Source organism: Vipera ursinii (assembly GCF_947247035.1).
Source record: "Vipera ursinii genome assembly, chromosome: 14".
Classification (NCBI taxonomy): Eukaryota; Metazoa; Chordata; class Lepidosauria; order Squamata; family Viperidae; genus Vipera; species Vipera ursinii.
In genome coordinates this window covers 12,534,757-12,553,084 of record NC_139527.1, presented here as the reverse complement: position 1 = coordinate 12,553,084, position 18,328 = coordinate 12,534,757, and the positions used below count along the sequence as shown (strand labels likewise).

The following is an 18,328-nucleotide window of genomic DNA, read 5'->3' as shown; positions in this document are numbered from 1 at the left end:
AGGAACATTGTCCATAGGGTCGCGATGGGTTGGACATGACTTCGCAGCTAACAACAACAATAACAACTGTATATTCGTCAGGGATATGATTTAGTTCATACCTGAGTGGCCTAGTGCTTTTCCCTACTTTCTTCAGTTTAAGCCTAAATTTTTCAACGAGAAGCTCATGGTCTGAGCCACAGTCAGCTCCTGGTCTTGTTTGCACTGACTGTATAGAGCTTCTCCATCTTTGGCTGCAGAGTACATAGTCAATCTGATTTCTGTGTTGACCGTCTGGTGATGTCCATGTGTCTTGGCAACACAATTCCTCCTCATCTGGATACCAGCATCCATCCTGACCATTTCCAGCCTGGGTTCCCCATTTCTAATTTTCACCGCTCAACAAGCCAGCTTTGTTGCTGCAGAAATCCCACATCACCTTGCTCTGCTCCAAACTCCACCTTCCAGAAAGCTTCTCACTGGAAGAGCACTGGCAATGCTCTCCTTGTTGATTTCTTCACTGGAAACAAGTCACAAGAAGCTTCTGACCCAAAGCTACATTCTGGGTGACCCGTGATCACCACAGCTTCTGACCCACTGTGGCAGGACCCTTGGCTAGCCAGTCCCCACAGCACCATGAATGTAGAAAGGTGAGACTTGGGTTTGACACCAACTCTTAGCCTGACTTTACATTTCAAATTTTTGGAGGATGAGAGTCTATTGAAGCAGGTTTTGTACCCTTAACAGAAAATTGATTCCTTTATAGGAAATATACGAGGTAAGCAGCAAAGTCTAGCACCTAGGGAGCTAGATCCTACTAGGAGAAGATTCAACAGTGTGATGCAGCTGCAAAAAGAAAAAGCAGGTGAAAACCTAAGCTTGTAATCTGAAGTCTAATGCCCAAATAAAAAAAGAAATTGTTCCTCCTATTCCATTCCTAAAATGTTGTCCCAGTTCTGAACTTGCATTTCTGAAAGATCAGTGACTATATGGAGGTGTGCTGAGGAGAGCAACCCAGATAAAAAAAGGGCTGTGGAAAGAAAACCTGTGAGGGAGATATGGGTTGTTTTTAACTGAAGAAGACTGCTGGGAGTCATGCTAGAGGTCTTTAATATTTGAACGTTATCAAGTGGAAGATGCAGCAGATTATTCAAAATTATTCCAGGACACAAGAAACAATGAGTTTAAATTATGAGGATTCGGTTTGACATCAGAAGAATTTCCTGTGGAGAAGTGTGAACTCAACAGTGAACTCAATAGCCTTGGGAGGAAGTCTTCCCCTAAAGGTGTTTAAAAGAAGATGGATGCTAGATCAGTGTATTCCTGCAAGGGGAAGGGATTGGACTCTAAGGACCCTTCCAATTCTTTTTATGGTCTATAATTCAAGAGTAGAAAAGAAATGTGTGTGGGAAGCAATCTTACAAACAAAGAGTAGGCAGAATAAAAGACAAAGAACAGACATCAAAGGAATTCCTAGTCATCTACAGCCCTTGTGCTGAACAGTGATGAGATGTTGAGAGGCAGGGGGACTTGGACTCAGATCTTCAGCCTCTGGTCAACTTCTGGTGAGTCCAGAAGGAGCTGGAAATGGGAAAGTTAAAAAGGATAAGGAAAATGTGGTATTACCTGTCAAACTCTTATCCTGACTCTTGACTTTGGTGGCACTGCGTCTATCCCAGTGCTACTGAAATGGTGCCCTTTGAAGTGAGGAATGTTGGGGAGAACCAGCAGCCACTGCAGGCCATGACTGCAGAAGAGTTGTCTCTGAAGCCTCTTCTTCCCACCATGCTTCATCACAGTCTATGGACAGCCTAAACCCAGTGGACAGATGCACCATTTCATCCTTTGTTCTTGAAATCATTACAGTGAATGATTAATCAGGTAATTTGGAGTTGCACCAAGAAATGAAAGAAAGAGTGCAAAGTCCAGGGCTGCCCTCTGTTAGAGACAAGATCCAGGAGAGCTCCACGCAGAGATGGCACTGATCTTCTGGGATGTGGTAAGTACAAGCCAGACAAGGCTTCCTGGCATCCCACCCCAAGGGGCTGCTAAAGGCACAGCAGCAGCTACTTCCAGGACACCCTGACGCACCTGGAGCACATGCTGTATGGGCATTTTCCCTGACCTTCCATTCATGCAAGACTAAGCATGCCAGTTTTGAGAGATTCTGCCCAGGCACGAAGTTGGGCTAAATCAGAGTTCCTTAAAGTGGTCAATATTGACCCCATGGGTTGATGGAACTTTCAACAGGGATCACTGACAGTAGTAGTAGTAGTAGTAGTAGTAGTAGTAGTAGTAGTAGTAACATTAGAAAATCAGAATAGAGCTGGAAGGGACCTTGGAGGTCTTCTAGTCCAACCCCCTGCTCAAGCAGGAGATCTTATACCATTTCAGATTGGTGGCTGTCCAGTCTTTTCCTAAAAGCCTACAGGGATGGAGCGCCCACAATTTCTGAAGGCAAGCTGTTCCACTGGTTAATTGTCCTCACTGTTAGGCAGTTTCTCCTTAATTCCAGGTTGCTTTTCTCCTTGATTTGTTTCCATTGTTTCTTGTCCTGCCTTCAGGTGCTTTGCAGAATAGGTTGAAAACTCCTCTTCTTTGTGGCAACCTCTCAAATACTGGAATACTGCTATCATGTCACCCCTAGTCTTTCTTTTCTCTAGACTGGCCATACCCAATTCTTGCAATTGTTCTTCATAATTTTTTGTCTCCAGGCCTTTAATCATCTTAGTTGCTACTAGTAAAGTAGTATTTATTAAATTATTTTAAAAATAATACTTGGGATGATGAGCAATCTGAAATTTCATGAAGCAATTGATGAGCTGAAGAGTTTGGGGAGCCCTGGGCTAGATGATTTTCAAAGTGCCTCCTAGCACCAAGATTCTGACTTTGTCCTTCAAAAGTTCCATTTGCCCCAATTTGCTCAGGCTGGGTATATACCACAAAATGGATGCCATGAGCTACTGCAGGTTGTGAAATAGGCACTCCACCTCCTCAAAGCTTGTGTTCCCTTGTCAGAGGACCAAATCTTCTTCTGGGAAGCCAGACCTATGGAGCTCCAATCTCAGGAAGAAGCCTGTCCTTCTGTCATGGCCTCCCCAGCTAGGAAAGCTCTTTTTGTAGGTTCCAGATCAATACTCACTCCTGGCAATCCTGAGAGTAGTTTCCTTTTTCCCCATCTCTTGTGGGGGGTACAGGGTTACATCTCAGGGAAGGGGGCAGTGAGCGCTGTTGGAGTCATTGGCCTGAGGAGGATCCTCCAGGATTGTTCTCAATGGGTGGATGTGGAAAGGTGAAATATGTTTTCAAATGGTATTATGCCTCTTCTAGGCTCAAGGTGATGATTTTATAGGGACAAGTCAAAGGAAATCAGCACAAAGAGGAGTGAAAGGAAAGACTATTTTTAACTAAAAGGTTTAAAGCTACATGACTGCATGGCATTTAAAGATTCCGGCAAGGGAAGGGGGCTGAATGCAGATGAACTAAGCTGAGGGGTGCCCACGGGCAGCCAGCACTATGGGATGAAGATGCAAACAACTCCACCACCACCACCACCACCACCAATTCTGTCCATTGACCCCTGACCTGGCCAGCAGAAGACTGCAGTCCCATTGATTCAGCATATGCCTTGCCTTGACTTTAACTCCCACTTAGAGGCTTCCTTCCTTTGGGGAGATTTTAAGAGCTACCACGTGCAGCTCCAAGGGGGGGGGAGGGTGTTGCTATGGTTACTTCTTATGCCTTTGTGTGATATTTTATTTTTATATATTTATCAAATTTATATGCTGTCCATCCAGCTAGTAAACAAATAAAATAAAAAGTAATGCAATCCACTAAGCCATTAAAAAACCAAGCCCCAGTAACCCAACATTTGACACACACACCTGGTGAAAGACAAGGTCTTCACCACCTTCCGATAGGCCAGGGGAGGTGGATTGCCTCAAGCAGGCCTTTCTGTAGGGAGGCACCATGACTTCAGCCAGTTCCTGCACTCCCAAGCAATGAGGTGGGGGTGGGATGCAGAGCAGGGCCAGTTGTTGACACTCACACACCCAACATTTTGGAAGAGAAAATTCACTGAAGACATGATTGCTTTGGGAAATAATGTTCAGCTCACTTCAGTTGGGTTTGAAAGCAATTGCTTACACTAGCTGGTTTAGAAAAAAAATTGTTATTTCTGTGAGGAATAAAAATTCAACTCCAAGAATGTTGGAAATCAAAACAAGTTTTATTAAAGTTTTTGCAAAAGCGGTGGAATTCTTGGTAATGGCAAATCCCAGAGTCCACATCTGAATCAATTTTTGCATAGGTTTTTATACCCTGTTCTGTGCATCACACCACATCCTTTCAAGGTGAGCCCAGTTGATAGGCCCACCCAGTCACATGCTTTCTGACTGCCTAGTAACCATTACAATTACCAGACCCTCCTATTATTAGATCAAATGCCCTTTTTGTTCCTCTCTTATCTTCACTCCCTTTTCTGTGACATGATTTGTAACATTATAAAAGATTTATGTCTTCCCTTGTTATCTATAAGAGTGCCTGCTTTTCATGTAGAAGCTATGTGTGTATAGCTTCATGCTTTGATTAAATATGGCTGCACTTTGGTTCATAGTTATACTTTAAAATACTACCTCCAGGCAGTTTTTATAAAGAATAAGCCTTATACAAATTGAATAATATATTATTTATAAGCTATATGCTATTCTACAATTCTAAAAATATAGTTCCTCTCTATTCCTTCAGCCTACTACATCTCCTTTCCTAAAAATACCTTAGCTAAGTGCCTTTGTATACCTATTTCTTTAGAGAAATGGAAAATTACAACATGTAAATTTCTTATGTACCTCAAATTTCTTTTCCTCTAAGATTCAATATCAGAGACTCCTCTTAATGGTGGTTATTCTGGGAATCGGAGGATCACTGCAAGTTGGCTTCCAAGGATCAATGATCACCTATGCGTCTGTGGTAAGCAGTTGTTGTACCCAACACGGATCCTAGCCTGGCGCCAAAGCCAATAAAGACCACCAGCCATGAGGAATGGCATTTTCAGCTTTTTTATTGGAGAACTCCGGCAAAAGGGTCTTAGCAGCTAAAGAAGTCAATTCCTTGAACAAAGTACAAGCACGAATGCTATACAGTTGTGATTAAGGAAGTTAACATCCTAAGAATCACACATTCATTACCTTGATACATTTCTATTGATTAGATTCTTCTACCTTGCCTCCTTCTTCATACATCACATGTTTTTGTTAATAAGCTTTCTTGTCAAAAGAAGTGTGTCTTTTACTAATATAATAAGCTAGAGGTTACCAAAGTTTATATACCTATGTACCTTAGCTAGCATCCTTCTAGTGTGTCCTTCTAACCTGTAACTTTCTTGTTGCTAGGTAGCAGTGTCTCGCCATTTGTTACACTCATGGCAGCTGCAACTTTCTGTGTCTGCAATTCCTTTAACAAACTTTCCTAATTCCAACTTGAGTCTTTCATTTCTCCCCTTTGATTCTTTTTAAAACTTTGAAAAGAATCATTCAATAACCTGGTCTTTGGGATCAACTCGTTGCAACAACTAATAATTGTGGGTAAGCATTGCAAGTAAGCACAGCAAATAAACCCCATCATAACTATTAACACAAGAATCATAACAATATTTCTGAGTCGTGCAAAGTTGGGAAGCCAGCTGGCAAGTCACCAGTCCTCTTCCTCCTTGACTGAACGTTTATATTCTAACCATTCTTGCCTTGTGTACTCTGATCAAGTGGGGTCTCCCTACAAAAAGGGGGAACCAGGAAAATGGCTTACGTTTGCTGTGTTGCTGTGTCTTTTTTGGGCATCTCCTGCAATTGTGAACTGAGCGTTTTTACCATCCGTGGTGAGAAAACTATCTCTGCCTAACCACATCCCTCTTTTCCAGCACATCAAAGAGTTCATCAATGAGACGTGGTTGGAGAGGTTTGGACATTCGGTCCATCCTTCAACGCTCACCTTATTGTGGTCTTTGGTGGTATCCATCTTTGGCTTGGGAGGTCTCTTGGGCTCCATGAGCAGTGGATGCCTGGCTGCCAAATATGGAAAGTAGGTCCCCATTGAATACTTGCTTCCATCAAGGCGGCCTTGAAAGCATTAAAGAGCCATGTGCCAATAGCCAAGCCCTTTAGAGCCTTTCTGCAGCACTTTTTAGCCAGGCCTTTTCGGTTGCCCTACTAATAGTTCTGATTGGTTGCTTGGCTGGTTGTTTAATTGTTATAGTTTATTATAAGCCCCTTTAAGTATGGAAGAGGAGGAGGAGGAGATATGCAGTTGAGAATCCCGGGTGGGTGGGTGTGTGACCCAAAATCAGATGCCATAGCTTGATGCCACAGAATTAAGCAGTAGGGATAAAGATCACTGGAAGTTTATCAGAGTTTTTGTATTAGCAAGAGCTGAATGTATTTTGGAAGTTGTGTAAGGCCATTTTTTTTAAAGTCAGTAATGCCAAATCTCCCTATAGGGCAGAAAAATACCTTCCTGACCAGATTGTGGTTAGTTGTCAGGGATTTTTTTTCTGTCTTCCCATGAATTGGGTGGATTTAGCTACAAGGCAATGGAGAAGGCTATGCTTGCCCATATCTCAAAGCCAGAGACACAGAAGAAGAAGGTGGTCAGGGCTGATTTCCTCTTCTTCTCAGCTGTAGGACCTGAATTTCAATGACAGAAAAGAGAAACCTCTGTGAAGGTTAGGAAGAAACTTCCTCCAAGGAATGAAGAACCCAGAGAGGCAACTCTTAGTGAGGCCTTATTGGACATTCCCACCATTCTGGCATTCTTCCCAGTTCCTTCCCGTGCTGCGTTTCAGTGGCGCCCTCAGAATAAACAGTCACTTCAGCCACCATGGAGATCCAAGCAACATCCTGATCTGGGGGAGGCTCGTGTTGTGCAAAACAAAAGCACTGGGGAAGGAGAGGGGCCATTTTGACCCCCAAAGGCTCCAGAGTTACTTTAGTCTGAGAGGTTGTACAACCTGTAGATAGGACAAATCTCCTCCTCCAGTAGTTCAAATCAGGGTCCCTGTCTGCCTTAGGAGGCCCATTCCAACCAAGGTGATCCAGGTTGTTCCCTTGGTCAATCTTTCTAGTTCTCACCTCCCCCATCCCCACCCCACGCCCTGCCTGAAGACAATGGGGTGAGACGTGGCAGGCTCTCCTTTTTCTGAAGGAAGAGAAGGCTGCTGCTGGGCCTTCCATGAACAGGCTGCTCCCACTTTGAGCCAGAAACCTCCATCCTCTTCCAAGCATTGTGTACCTGAGCCATCCCTGCCTATTTTTCATAAACAGGAAGAACTGCTTCTTGGGCAGCAATGTGCTGATGGTGGCCAGCGCGCTCCTCCTAGGCTTCAGCAAGATGGCCAGGTCTGTCGAGCTCATTCTGGTGGGACGTTTTCTGTGTGGCATCGGTACAGGTATGCACCAGCCTCTCCCAACTGCTGGCCAAAACCCAAGCAGCTGCCAAAACCTATCAGGACTGAGAGGGAGCACATTATGTGAACATGCAACTGTTGGGTCATAAGGAATTTGGAAGGGCAGAGGAAGGGCCTCCAGTGGGAGCTCCAGAGGGCACCATTGTTGTGCTGACTGTGGGCTGTCCCCTCTTGTGCAAGGTGCTCTTTTGCCATCACCAAGGTTTCAGTCTAGCCATGTCAACCAATCCTTGGCCAAGTTAAGTGAAAAGCTGAGTCCCACCATGAAGCCAGGAGATGGTTGGGAGCCAGACAGAACAAGGAGCCCCACCCAGCCTACTCCACATCCTATGCAGCATGCACAGAAGGTCAAGCCAGTTTCCAATAGTTTCCCATTTTGTGCTTCTCCTCTTTGTAGCCAAACTGCTCTTACTTAGTTTGGATGGTGCAGCAAACATTCGCTACTTGTAATCCCAAAAATTTTGTTCTCTGCCTTCAATTCAAGGTGTGTGTATCCTTCTTCATCCCCAGTACCTTGGGGAGGTTTCCCCCAAAAAACTCCGTGGATTTACCAGTTCAACCACTTCCATGTTTTGGTGCTTGGGGAAAGTCCTCGGTCAGGTTATGGGACTAAGGTAAAACCATGCTTTCTTCAATGCCCTGGCTTCATGTTACTTTTTCAGCATTAATGATTGTGGTCATGAAAGCACAAGATGACAATCAGAGATGTGTCTTATCCACAAGCCTTTGGAAACAACCTAGGTTTTCTATCTGCTTTCCCAGGGAGCTTTTGGGAAGCAGGGCCCTCTGGCCAGTGCTGCTGGCCTTCAGTGGGGCTGCAGCCTTGGTCCCCTTGCTCACACTACCATTCTTCCCTGAGTCACCGCCTCACTTGCTGTTGCACAAAGGAGACGAAGAAGGATGCGTGAAAGGTAACAGATTACACTTCCCCTTTCCACAAGAAATGGTAACATTAAAAACCCTCTGAAAAGACAGAAAAGCACTGGGAATCTGGAGCAAGTCTGAGGGGGGCTACCAAGATGGGGCTGAGTTCGGAAAGGAAGCCCAGCCTAGGATAGCTGAAAGATCTGCAGGTGCTTTGTCTACAAAGACTGGAGATTGGTGCAGATGCCCAATGATCAGATTAGTCTACAACAGACATGTCAAACATAAGGTCCGGGGGCTGGATCCAGCCTGTGAAGTGGTTTCATGTGGCCCGCAAAGCCATTCTGGAAACAGTGGCCCAGCCAACTGGGAGTCAATGTACAATTTCGTGGTGGCCATCTATGCTGAAATGCATTCAGTCTAGAAACAGTGAGGGACCAGCCCCTGCCGCATCGGCCCTGCACCATGGGCATGCGCTGGGGAGGTATCACCCTTTGTGAGGAATGAAGAAATGCACCATCACCTGGAAGTGGCCAGCACATGGCTTTGCCTACTTTGGGCAGGCTAGGGTTGGGCAGTGTTGTGCTTCTCTTCAGATTCATGCCACCTGGCTCAGCCTCTTGACACTGTGAGGAAAGTGCCCCACTGCCTGCCAAAACTGGGCAGGCTGGGGGCTGGGCAGGTAACATCAACTCTCATGCTGCTCATGGCATCCCCTCCCTCAGGGCCCAAGCCGAATATGTGAAGTAGGCGAGGGCCATGTGCTGGCCACTTCCAGGCGATGGTGCAATTCTTCATTCCTCATGAAGGATGACACTTCCCCAGCTGCGTTTCTTGCCTGTTTTTCTCCCTCCCTCATCTCAAATATTTTCCCACCACAGGAAGGAAGGAAGGAAGGAAGGAAGGAAGGAAGGAAGGAAGGAAGGAAGGAAGGAAGGAAGGAAGGAAGGAAGGAGAGGGAGGGTCTGAGGGAAGTTCTGCCTTAGTCCTGCCCTGCTGCCCTTTCACCATCCCCTTGCCCCTCCTCCTGGCCTATCCTGGGGGGTCTCCCATCCTATTGCTAAGGAAGCTTTGGATACAAAGCCAGGTCTCCTCACATGGAAAGGGAGTGGGCCTCCCTCTTGGCTTTTCCCTCGTACCCATCATGAGCAACATGGCTAAGGACAGTAAGCACAGCACAGCAGCAGCAGCCTTGAGGAGGTAAGTGCAGCTGGGCACCCCCTTGGGGAAGTGGGGTGGGCTTAGTGCCACAGGTGCTTGAGGACTGGGCTGGGCATTTGACCTATGCGCCACCGTCCAGCCCCCCCTCCCGCATGGCCTGAGAGGAACAATGAGGCTCCTCCAGTGGACCATGCCTTGGCACTTGCCCCAGTCCTATCTCCTTCTGCCAGAGACCCTCAGATCTGTCCCACTCCTGCCCTGGCCCCCATAGGCATCCTTGATGCGAACAAAGTAGAGCTGGCCATGCCCACCCAGTAGGCTACATGCACTCCAGCCACGGCCACCCTGTAGGCCACGCCCTCCCTGGCCACACCCACCTGGCCCCTCTGAGGGCAACCACAATGCTGATGCAGCCCTCAATGAAATTGAGTTTGACCCTGCTCTACAATGAGGCTGCTCTCATTTGTCTTTGATCATGGTGGGAAGGCTGACCTAGCATGCACAAGGGGACTTGGTTGGGCTTGGAGGAGGTTGCTTTGCTCACAGCTCTGCCCAGACAGGTTTGGGGTACAGTATCAGCCGATAGGTGGGGGGAGCAGCAGTTTCTATCCAAGAGCCTCTGACTGCATTGTTTACCCAAGAACTGGCCAGTCCCGATTGCCATTGTTAAGTGTTGTTGTTGTTAGCTGCGAAGTCGTGTCCGACCCATCGCGACCCTATGGACAACATTCCTCCAGGCCTTCCTGTCCTCTACCATCTTCTGGAGTCCATTTAAGCTCACGCCTACTGCTTCAGTGACTCCATCCAGCCACCTCATTCTCTGTCGTCCCCTTCTTCTATTGCCCTCGATCTTCCCCAGCATTAGGCTCTTCTCCAGGGAGTCCTTCCTTCTCATTAGGTGGCCAAAGTACTTGAGTTTTAGCTTCAGGATCTGGCCTTCTAAAGAGCACTCAGGATTGATCTCCTCTAGGACTGACCGGTTTGATCGCCTTGCAGTCCAAGGGACTCGCAGGAGTCTTCTCCAGCACCACAGTTCAAAGGCCTCAATTCTTTGGCGCTCAGCCTTTCTTATGGTCCAACTTTCACTACCATACATTGCAACTGGAAAGACCATAGCCTTGACTATACGCACTTTTGTTGACAGGGTGATGTCTCTGCTTTTTAGTGTGCTGTCTAGATTTGCCATGGCTTTCCTCCCCAGGAGCAAGCGTCTTTTAATTTCTTGGCTACAGTCCCCATCTGCAGTGATCTTGGAGCCCAGGAAAATAAAATCTGTCACTACCTCCATTTCTTCCCCATCTATTTGCCAGGAATTGAGAGGGCCAGATGCCATGATCTTGGTTTTCTTAATGTTAAGTTTCAACCCAAGTTTTGCACTCTCCTTCTTCACCTGCAACAAGAGGCTCTTTAGTTCTTCTTCACTTTCTGCCATTAGAGTGGTATCATCTGCGTATCTTAGGTTGTTGATATTTCTTCCGGCAATCTTAATTCCAACTTTTGATTCATCTAGCCCTGCCTTTCTCATGATGTGCTCTGCATATAAGTTAAATAGGCAGGGCGACAGTATACAGCCTTGCCGGACTCCTTTCCCAATTTTGAACCAATCAGTGGTTCCGTGTCCAGTTCTCACTGTTGCTTCTTGACCCGCATATAGGTTTCTCAAGAGACAAATAAGATGGTCTGGTACTCCCATCTCTTTAAGAACTTGCCACAGTTTGTTATGATCCACACAATCAAAGGCTTTAGCATAGTCAATGAAGCAGAAGTAGATGTTTTTCTGGAACTCCCTAGCTTTCTCCATGATCCAGCGTATGTTGGCAATTTGATCTCTAGTTCCTCTGCCTCTTCGAAATCCTGCCTGCACTTCTGGTAGTTCTCGATCCACATACTGCTGAAGTCTAGCTTGTAGGATTTTAAGCATGACTTTACTAGCATGAGAAATGAGTGCAATGGTGCGATAGTTTGAACATTCTTTGGCACTGCCTTTCTTAGGAATTGGAATGTAAACTGATCTTTTCCAATCCTGTGGCCACTGTTGAGTTTTCCAAATTTGCTGGCAAATTGAGTGTAGCACTTTTACTGCATTGTCTTTTAAGATTTTGAATAGCTCAGCTGGAATACTGTCACCTCCACTAGCTTTGTTGTTGCTCAGCTTTTCTAAGGCCCACTTCACTTCACATTCTAGGATGTCTGGCTCGAGGTCAGTGACCACCTCATTGTGATTATCAGGGACGTTAAGCTCATTCTTGTATAGTTCTTCTGTGTAATTTTGCCACCTCTTCTTAATCTCTTCTGCCTCTGTTAGGTCCCTGCCATTTTGGTCCTTTATCATGCCCATTTTTGCATTAAACGTTCCCTTCATTTCTCCAATTTTCTTGAAAAGATCTCTGGTCCTCCCTATTCTATTGTTTTCTTCTATTTCTTTGCACTGTTCATTTAAGAAGGCATTCTTATCTCTTCTAGCTATTCTCTGGAATTCTGCATTCAATTGGGTGTATCTTTCTTTTTCTCCCTTGCCTTTCGCTTCCCTCCTTTCCTCAGCTATTTGCAAAGCTTCCTCAGACAGCCATTTTGCTTTCTTGCATTTCTTTTTCTTTGGGATGGTTTTGGTTGCTACCTGTTGTACAATGTCACGAACCTCTGTCCATAGTTCTTCAGGCACTCTGTCTATCAGATCTAATTCCTTAAATCTATTTGTCACCTCTACTGTATATTCAACAGGGATATGATTTAATTCATACCTGACTGGCCTAGTGCTTTTCCCTACTTTCTTCAGTTTAAGCCTAAACTTTGCAAGGAGAAGCTCATGGTCTGAGCCACAGTCAGCTCCTGGTCTTGTTTTTACTGACTGTATAGAGCTTCTCCATCTTTGGCTGCAGAGCATATAGTCAATCTGATTTCTGTGTTGACCATCTGGTGATGTCCATGTGTAGAGCCGTCTCTTGGGTTGTTGGAAAAGAGTGTTTGCTATGACCATCGTATTCTCTTGACAGAATTCTATCAGCCTGTGCCCTGCTTCATTTTGCACTCCAAGGCCAAACTTGCCTGTTATTCCAGTTATCTTTTGGCTTCCTACTTTAGCATTCCAATCCCCCATGATGATAAGAACATCATTTTTTGGTGTTAGTTCTATAAGGTGCTGTAGTGCTTCATAGAACTGGTCAATTTCATCCTCTTCAGCACTGGTGGTTGGGGCATAGACTTGGACTACTGTGATATTGAATGGTTTGCCTTGGATTCGAACTGAGATCATTCTGTCATTTTGAGGATTGTATCCCAGTATTGCTTTTCCTACTCTTTTATTGACTATGAAGGCTACTCCATTTCTTCTGAAGGATTCTTGCCCACAGTAGTATACCTGATGGTCATCTGAATTAAATTCACCCATTCCTGTCCATTTTAGTTCGCTGATACCTAAGATGTCAATGTTCAGTCTTGTCATCTCTTGTTTGACCACGTCCAGTTTTCCTTGATTCATGGATCTTACATTCCAGGTTCCTATGGAGAAAAAATCTTTACAGCATCGGACTTTCCTTTCACCACCAGACACATCCACAGCTGAGCGTCCTTTCGGCTTTGGCCCAGTCGCTTCATTCTTTCTGGCGCTACTAGTACTAGCCCTCTGCTCTTCCCCAGTAGCATATTGGACGCCTTCCGACCTGAGGGGCTCATCTTCCAGCGTCATATCGTTTTGCCTTTTGGTACTGTCCATAGGGTTTTCATGGCAAAGATACTGGAGTGGGTTGCCATTTCCTTCTCCAGTGGATCACGTTTTGTCAGAACTCTCTGCTATGACCTGTCCGTCTTGGGTGGCCCTGCACGGCATAGCTCATAGCTTCATTGAATTACGCAAGCCCCTTCGCCACGACAAGGCAGTAATCCATGAAGGGGATTGTTAAGTGAGGATCGCCTATATATGGTTATATAGTTTTACTTTTTATTGTCTTAAATTGCTGTATTGTTTGGATCCTTTCCTATTGCTTTCCATGGTTTGTGAGCTGCCCTGAGTCACATATTTGAGATGGGCAGCATGACTAATAAATGTCAAAGGATTTTTCCTATGGAGCAGACTCTTCCCTGGTACCCCAGATGGGAAGGCCAGAACCACTTCAAACCACACTCAACAAGGTTCAGAGCAGGCACCAGGAACAACTTCCTGAATGTGTGTTAGCCAGTGGAACAGACTGCCACAGGAAGTGGGGTTCTCCCCTTTCTCAAGGTCCTCAAACTGAGGCTAAGTAAGATGACTATCAAAACTGCCCAAGCAGGACCTGCACCAAAGTGATTTTAAGATCATTTCCAACGTTGGGTCTCATTTTCTCTGAGACGGGTTGCCTTCGGAAGTTGTGGGTGGTCCATCTCTGGAGTTTTTAAGAAGAGATTGGACAGCCATTTATTCAGAATGGTATGGGGTCTCCTGCTTGTGCACAGGGTTGGACTAGAAGAGCTCCGAGGTCCCTTCCAAATCTGTTTTTCTGTTCTGTTCTGTTCGAGACAGACAATCCTGGCCCTCTCCTTTTTCTACTTTCCCTTTTGTTCCTCTGTTAGCATGGTTGGTCCCCCTGCCAACTCCAAGGGTTCCCCACCTTTTTCATCCACAGAAGGAACAGCTGTTTCTGGTCTGCCACAAAGTGGAGTTGGTGTCACCAAGAAATGGGCCAGGTGGTTCTGTTGCCAGGCAGGGAGCCAGACGCGCTGGGCCCAAAGTCATGTCCTGCAACAGGGATGCCCGGTGCCCATGTCCCTGCCATGCACTGTTTCTCATTCCCAGCAATGAAGACCTTTTGGGGGGAAGAGCCTCATCGGGCAGAGCTGGATGATCTGCAGAAAGAGCGAGCGGCCCTGAGCAGCAACCAAAGCAAGAGCTTCCTGGAGCTCGTCAAGGAGCCTTCCCTGCGCTGGCAGCTCTACATGCTGTTTGTCCTGGCGGTGACCACACAGCTGAGCGGCATCCAGGCAGTTGAGTGAGGCCCTTGGTGCATTGCTTCCAGGCAGGGGGGGGGGGAGGCTTTCCCTTGGAGATACGGAAGCAATTTCCTTTGAACTATTTTTCCCTTGGGAGTCCAAGTGCCTCCCTTACTTGCAGAAATTTGGGGGTTTCCAAGCCAGGACTGGCTCTTCCTTCTCTTCCTCCCTAAGCCTGGTTTGATGAATGCCCTATTCTGAACTCACCACCTTCCGTTGAAAGCCTCCTCTCTCAGGTCTGCTCCTGTGCAGCCATAGCATCTTCCTCCAGTACCACAGGAGTCCTCTGATAACTTTCTCCTCCTCCTCAGATTTACTCCTACACCTTTGAAGTGCTCCAGACTGCTGGGTTTCACCTTGACCAGATCCCCTACTTGGCCCTGGGAGTGAGCCACTGTGAACTTCTTTCCACTGTCCTTTGTGTGAGTGAATAGCTCTGCAAGGGAAGGGGTGAAATGCAGCAGGAACCAGCCAGGAAGACACCCCTTCCTTCAAAAGGGGGAGAAGCCAGAACAGGACCCTGGATAGACTGCCTGCGTGGCTTTGTGGCCACAGCTTCAACCCTCTGCGAGCATCAGACTTTAATAGCACATTCCTCCTGGTGGGGCTGGCCTAGAAACCAGGAGACTGTGAGTTCTAGTCAGCCTTAGGCAACAAAGCCCACTGGGCCAGTCACTCTCAGCCCAACCCACCTCACAGGGTTGTGGTGGGGGTGAAAATAGAAGAAAGAAAGAGTATTAGGTATGTTCATCTCCTTTAATTATTTATAAAAATGATAAATGTAAAAAAAACCTTTTAATTATTAAATAAATAAGGCATGGGATAACCTCACTTCCTGCTGACCCTTGGAAGAAAGAAGTAAGTCAAGTGTGGTAGCTGGCAGGCTTCAGGAGTTTCTCAAGCAGCAGCACTGCCCTCTGTGCTGGCTATGAGCAGACTTCCATAGTCTTCTTCCCAGAGCATCCTGTTGGGATCTGTTACTGAAATTTAATAAGAATAGAATAGAATAGAATAGAATAGAATAGAATAGAATAGAATAGAATAGAATAGAATAGAATAGAATGGAATGGAATGGAATGGAATGGAATGGAATGGAATGGAATGGAATGGAATGGAACGGAACGGAACAGAATAGAATAGTGCATAAACTGGTGCATAAACTCTCAGTGTTAGCCATGGGTCAAGCTGCAAGGGCATCTTCCAAGTGCTCATTCCTCTCCTCAAATCCCACAGAGCTTCATCATCGAACGATTTGGAAGAAAGGTGCTACTCTGGGCAGGCTACGGTTTGATGGGCACCGTGCTGGCTGGTATCACCTTAGCCTTCTCCCTGCAGGTGAGCAAATGCCCCATGAGCTGCTCATCGAAACAAGGGATGCCAGCTTTGAGTGATCTACTGGAGGAGGCCACTGCACTAGGTTACACTCCCCTGATCTAATAGCTCTCTGTTTCTGTCTCTCTCTCTCTCTCTCTCTCCTCAGAGAGCTGAGCAAAGTCAGAAGAGAAAGTTTCTTCTGCTGACCAGACAAGGGCCCTATAGACGGGGAGGTCAAGAATGGAGACCAGGAACCAGGATATCTATTATTTTTAGGCTTTTGATAAAAAATCATCACCCACAAGGAACCTCTGGCTCACGAATCATAGGAAGTTGTTGGCATCCACGTTTGATCATACTAAGTTAATGAACTAAAATGCAGTTTTGTTTATTTCAGCCTTGGTTCTCCTGGATGCCTTACTGTTGCCTGTCTTTGATCTTCTGCTTTGTATTCGTCTTTGGAATGGGCCCAGGTAATTTCTTCAACACAGATTTATTTATTTATTTATTTATTTATTATTTTATTGCATTTATATACCGCCCTTTCCCTGAGGACTCAGGGCGGTTTACAGGGAGTTAAAAATCAGCCATACAAAAGTTAAAAAACCAATTTAAAAAAGATTAAACTAACCCTGTGCAATTAAAAAACCCTAATTAAAATAAATTTCTCCTCAGCCTGGGCCCGAGAGCTCAAAGAGCCAGGTCTTCAGGCCCCGGCGGAATGATCGGAGGTCGGGGGCAGTCCTCAGCTCCACTGGCAGCTGGTTCCAGAGGGCAGGCGCCCCCACTGAGAAGGCCCTATCCCTGGGTGTCACCCGCCGGCAATCTCTTACCGGTGGGACCCTGAGCAGACCCTCCCTGTGGGAGCGCACTGGGCGAAGGGCATTTGATGCCGGCAGCAGGTGTTCCCTCAAATACCCCGGACCCAGGCCATGTAGGGCTTTATAGGTGATAACCAGCACCTTGAATTTCACCCGGAGGGCAACTGGAAGCCAATGCAGCTCACGGAGTAGAGGTGTTACATGGGAGCATCGGGAGACCCCCATTACAACTCGCGCGGCCGCATTCTGCACCAGTTTTATGGATATGGATACCTAAAGTTACTTTTGGTTTAAATCTTTCAAAGTAAGGAGCAGAATAAAGTAGGGTGGGATGAGTGAGTGCTGTAGCCTTTCTGCAATCAGTCAGAAGGACAAATAACTGTGGGGATGCTGCAGCTTCCACAACTCTGAAACCTGGTCATAAGTAGCTTTGGGGAATATGTCGTAAGTTCCAGTCACAAACTGAAACTACCTGTACCTTGTCCAAATGTTGCTAAAGATGGGAAAACTGAAAAAATTATAGGATATGCAAATACTTTGGCAATTGACAAGAGAGTTGTTGGGTACAAAGGGAGAACAGGTGAAAATATATGTTTGCAGTGTCATGATCTGGAACCCTGGCACATTCAGGAGCTGCAGCAGTTGCTAGATCTGGGAATCCTCCCAATTTCTCTTCTCCTTCCCTTAATCCTGGTTAATAAAGTGATTAGTTGCCCATCCTAGCCATAGTTAAGTTTGGGATGCTATTGTCTCTGGATCTAGAAATCCCACTGGATGGGAAATCTCTGTAAGATTACTGGTAGAGTTATGGTGATGGTAACAAACTCTTCTCTGCTTTCACCACAGCTGGTGCCACAGTCTCTGTCAGGATGGAAATCTTTGATCAGTCATCCAGAGCACCTGCCTTTGCGATTAGTGGGACCCTGAGCTGGGTTGGAGTCTTTGTGGTCGGAATGGTATTTCCTTTGATGGTGGTAGGTGAATTTATTTTTCCACCTCCAATCTGCATTATCTGCAGGAAAGTTGGGGGAATCAACTGCCAACATCTTGTGGCTGGCTGAAGCTGGCTTGCCGAATGATGCAAAGTTGGCAATACCAGCTGAATCCCAGGGCTTGATATTTAAAAGCCAGCCAGGAATATGCACTGGGAATTTGCACAAGAAACAGCCTCTGTTCCACTAAGAGGTGCTTGCTTTGTTATCCTAAATAGTTGGGCTTTTTTTTTCTATTCCCAGGAAAACTTCCGTCATTTCTCCTTTCTCATCTTCATGGGGAGCCTTTACACTTCAGGATTTATTATTTACTTCTTCCTGCCTGAGACAAAGAAAAAATCCATCCTAGAAATCCGAGAAGAGTTTGATAAACTTAATTTTAAGAAGAAACAAATTCCTATCTTAGAAGCCAAGCTGACCAAAGACCATGAATTGTGTACCAAACTATGACAAAGTTGGACTCTCAAATCTCAGAGCAGCATGGTCCAACCTGCAGCTTTTGAAGGTCCCTTTAGATGACCCTCCAGAAGCAGGTATCACAATGGTCTCTCCATCCCTAAGAAGTCACCAAATTATGGTTTTTTGTGATAACAGGATCCATTAAAAATAAAGATCCTTGTATTCTTGACAATATTGCACATTTTGATACACCACACAAGGGCCTAGATGGCTCTAGCAGTCTTTTAAGAAGAAGGAAGAGAAGGCATCCAGAGTCTGTGGCACAGGATGCCAGGTTGACCTTCACATCTACATACATCATCTGAATCTGGGAAGGT

The 18,328-nt window shown here is 45.9% G+C and overlaps 1 protein-coding gene across 1 annotated transcript; it reads left to right on the top strand.

Annotated features, from left to right (window-relative positions):
- Window positions 1-1,954: 1,954 nt before the first annotated feature.
- Window positions 1,955-18,002, top strand: LOC310646757 (solute carrier family 2, facilitated glucose transporter member 11-like; the record flags this gene model as incomplete). Its single annotated transcript, XM_083373421.1, has 12 exons — window positions 1,955-1,978; window positions 4,849-4,947; window positions 5,894-6,054; window positions 7,293-7,417; window positions 7,920-8,049; window positions 8,198-8,346; window positions 14,232-14,419; window positions 14,737-14,847; window positions 15,659-15,760; window positions 16,137-16,212; window positions 17,407-17,534; window positions 17,796-18,002. The coding sequence occupies 12 exons, from the start codon at window positions 1,955-1,957 to the stop codon at window positions 18,000-18,002; spliced, it is 1,500 nt and encodes a 499-aa protein (XP_083229547.1).
- Between the last annotated feature and the right edge of the window lie 326 nt (window positions 18,003-18,328).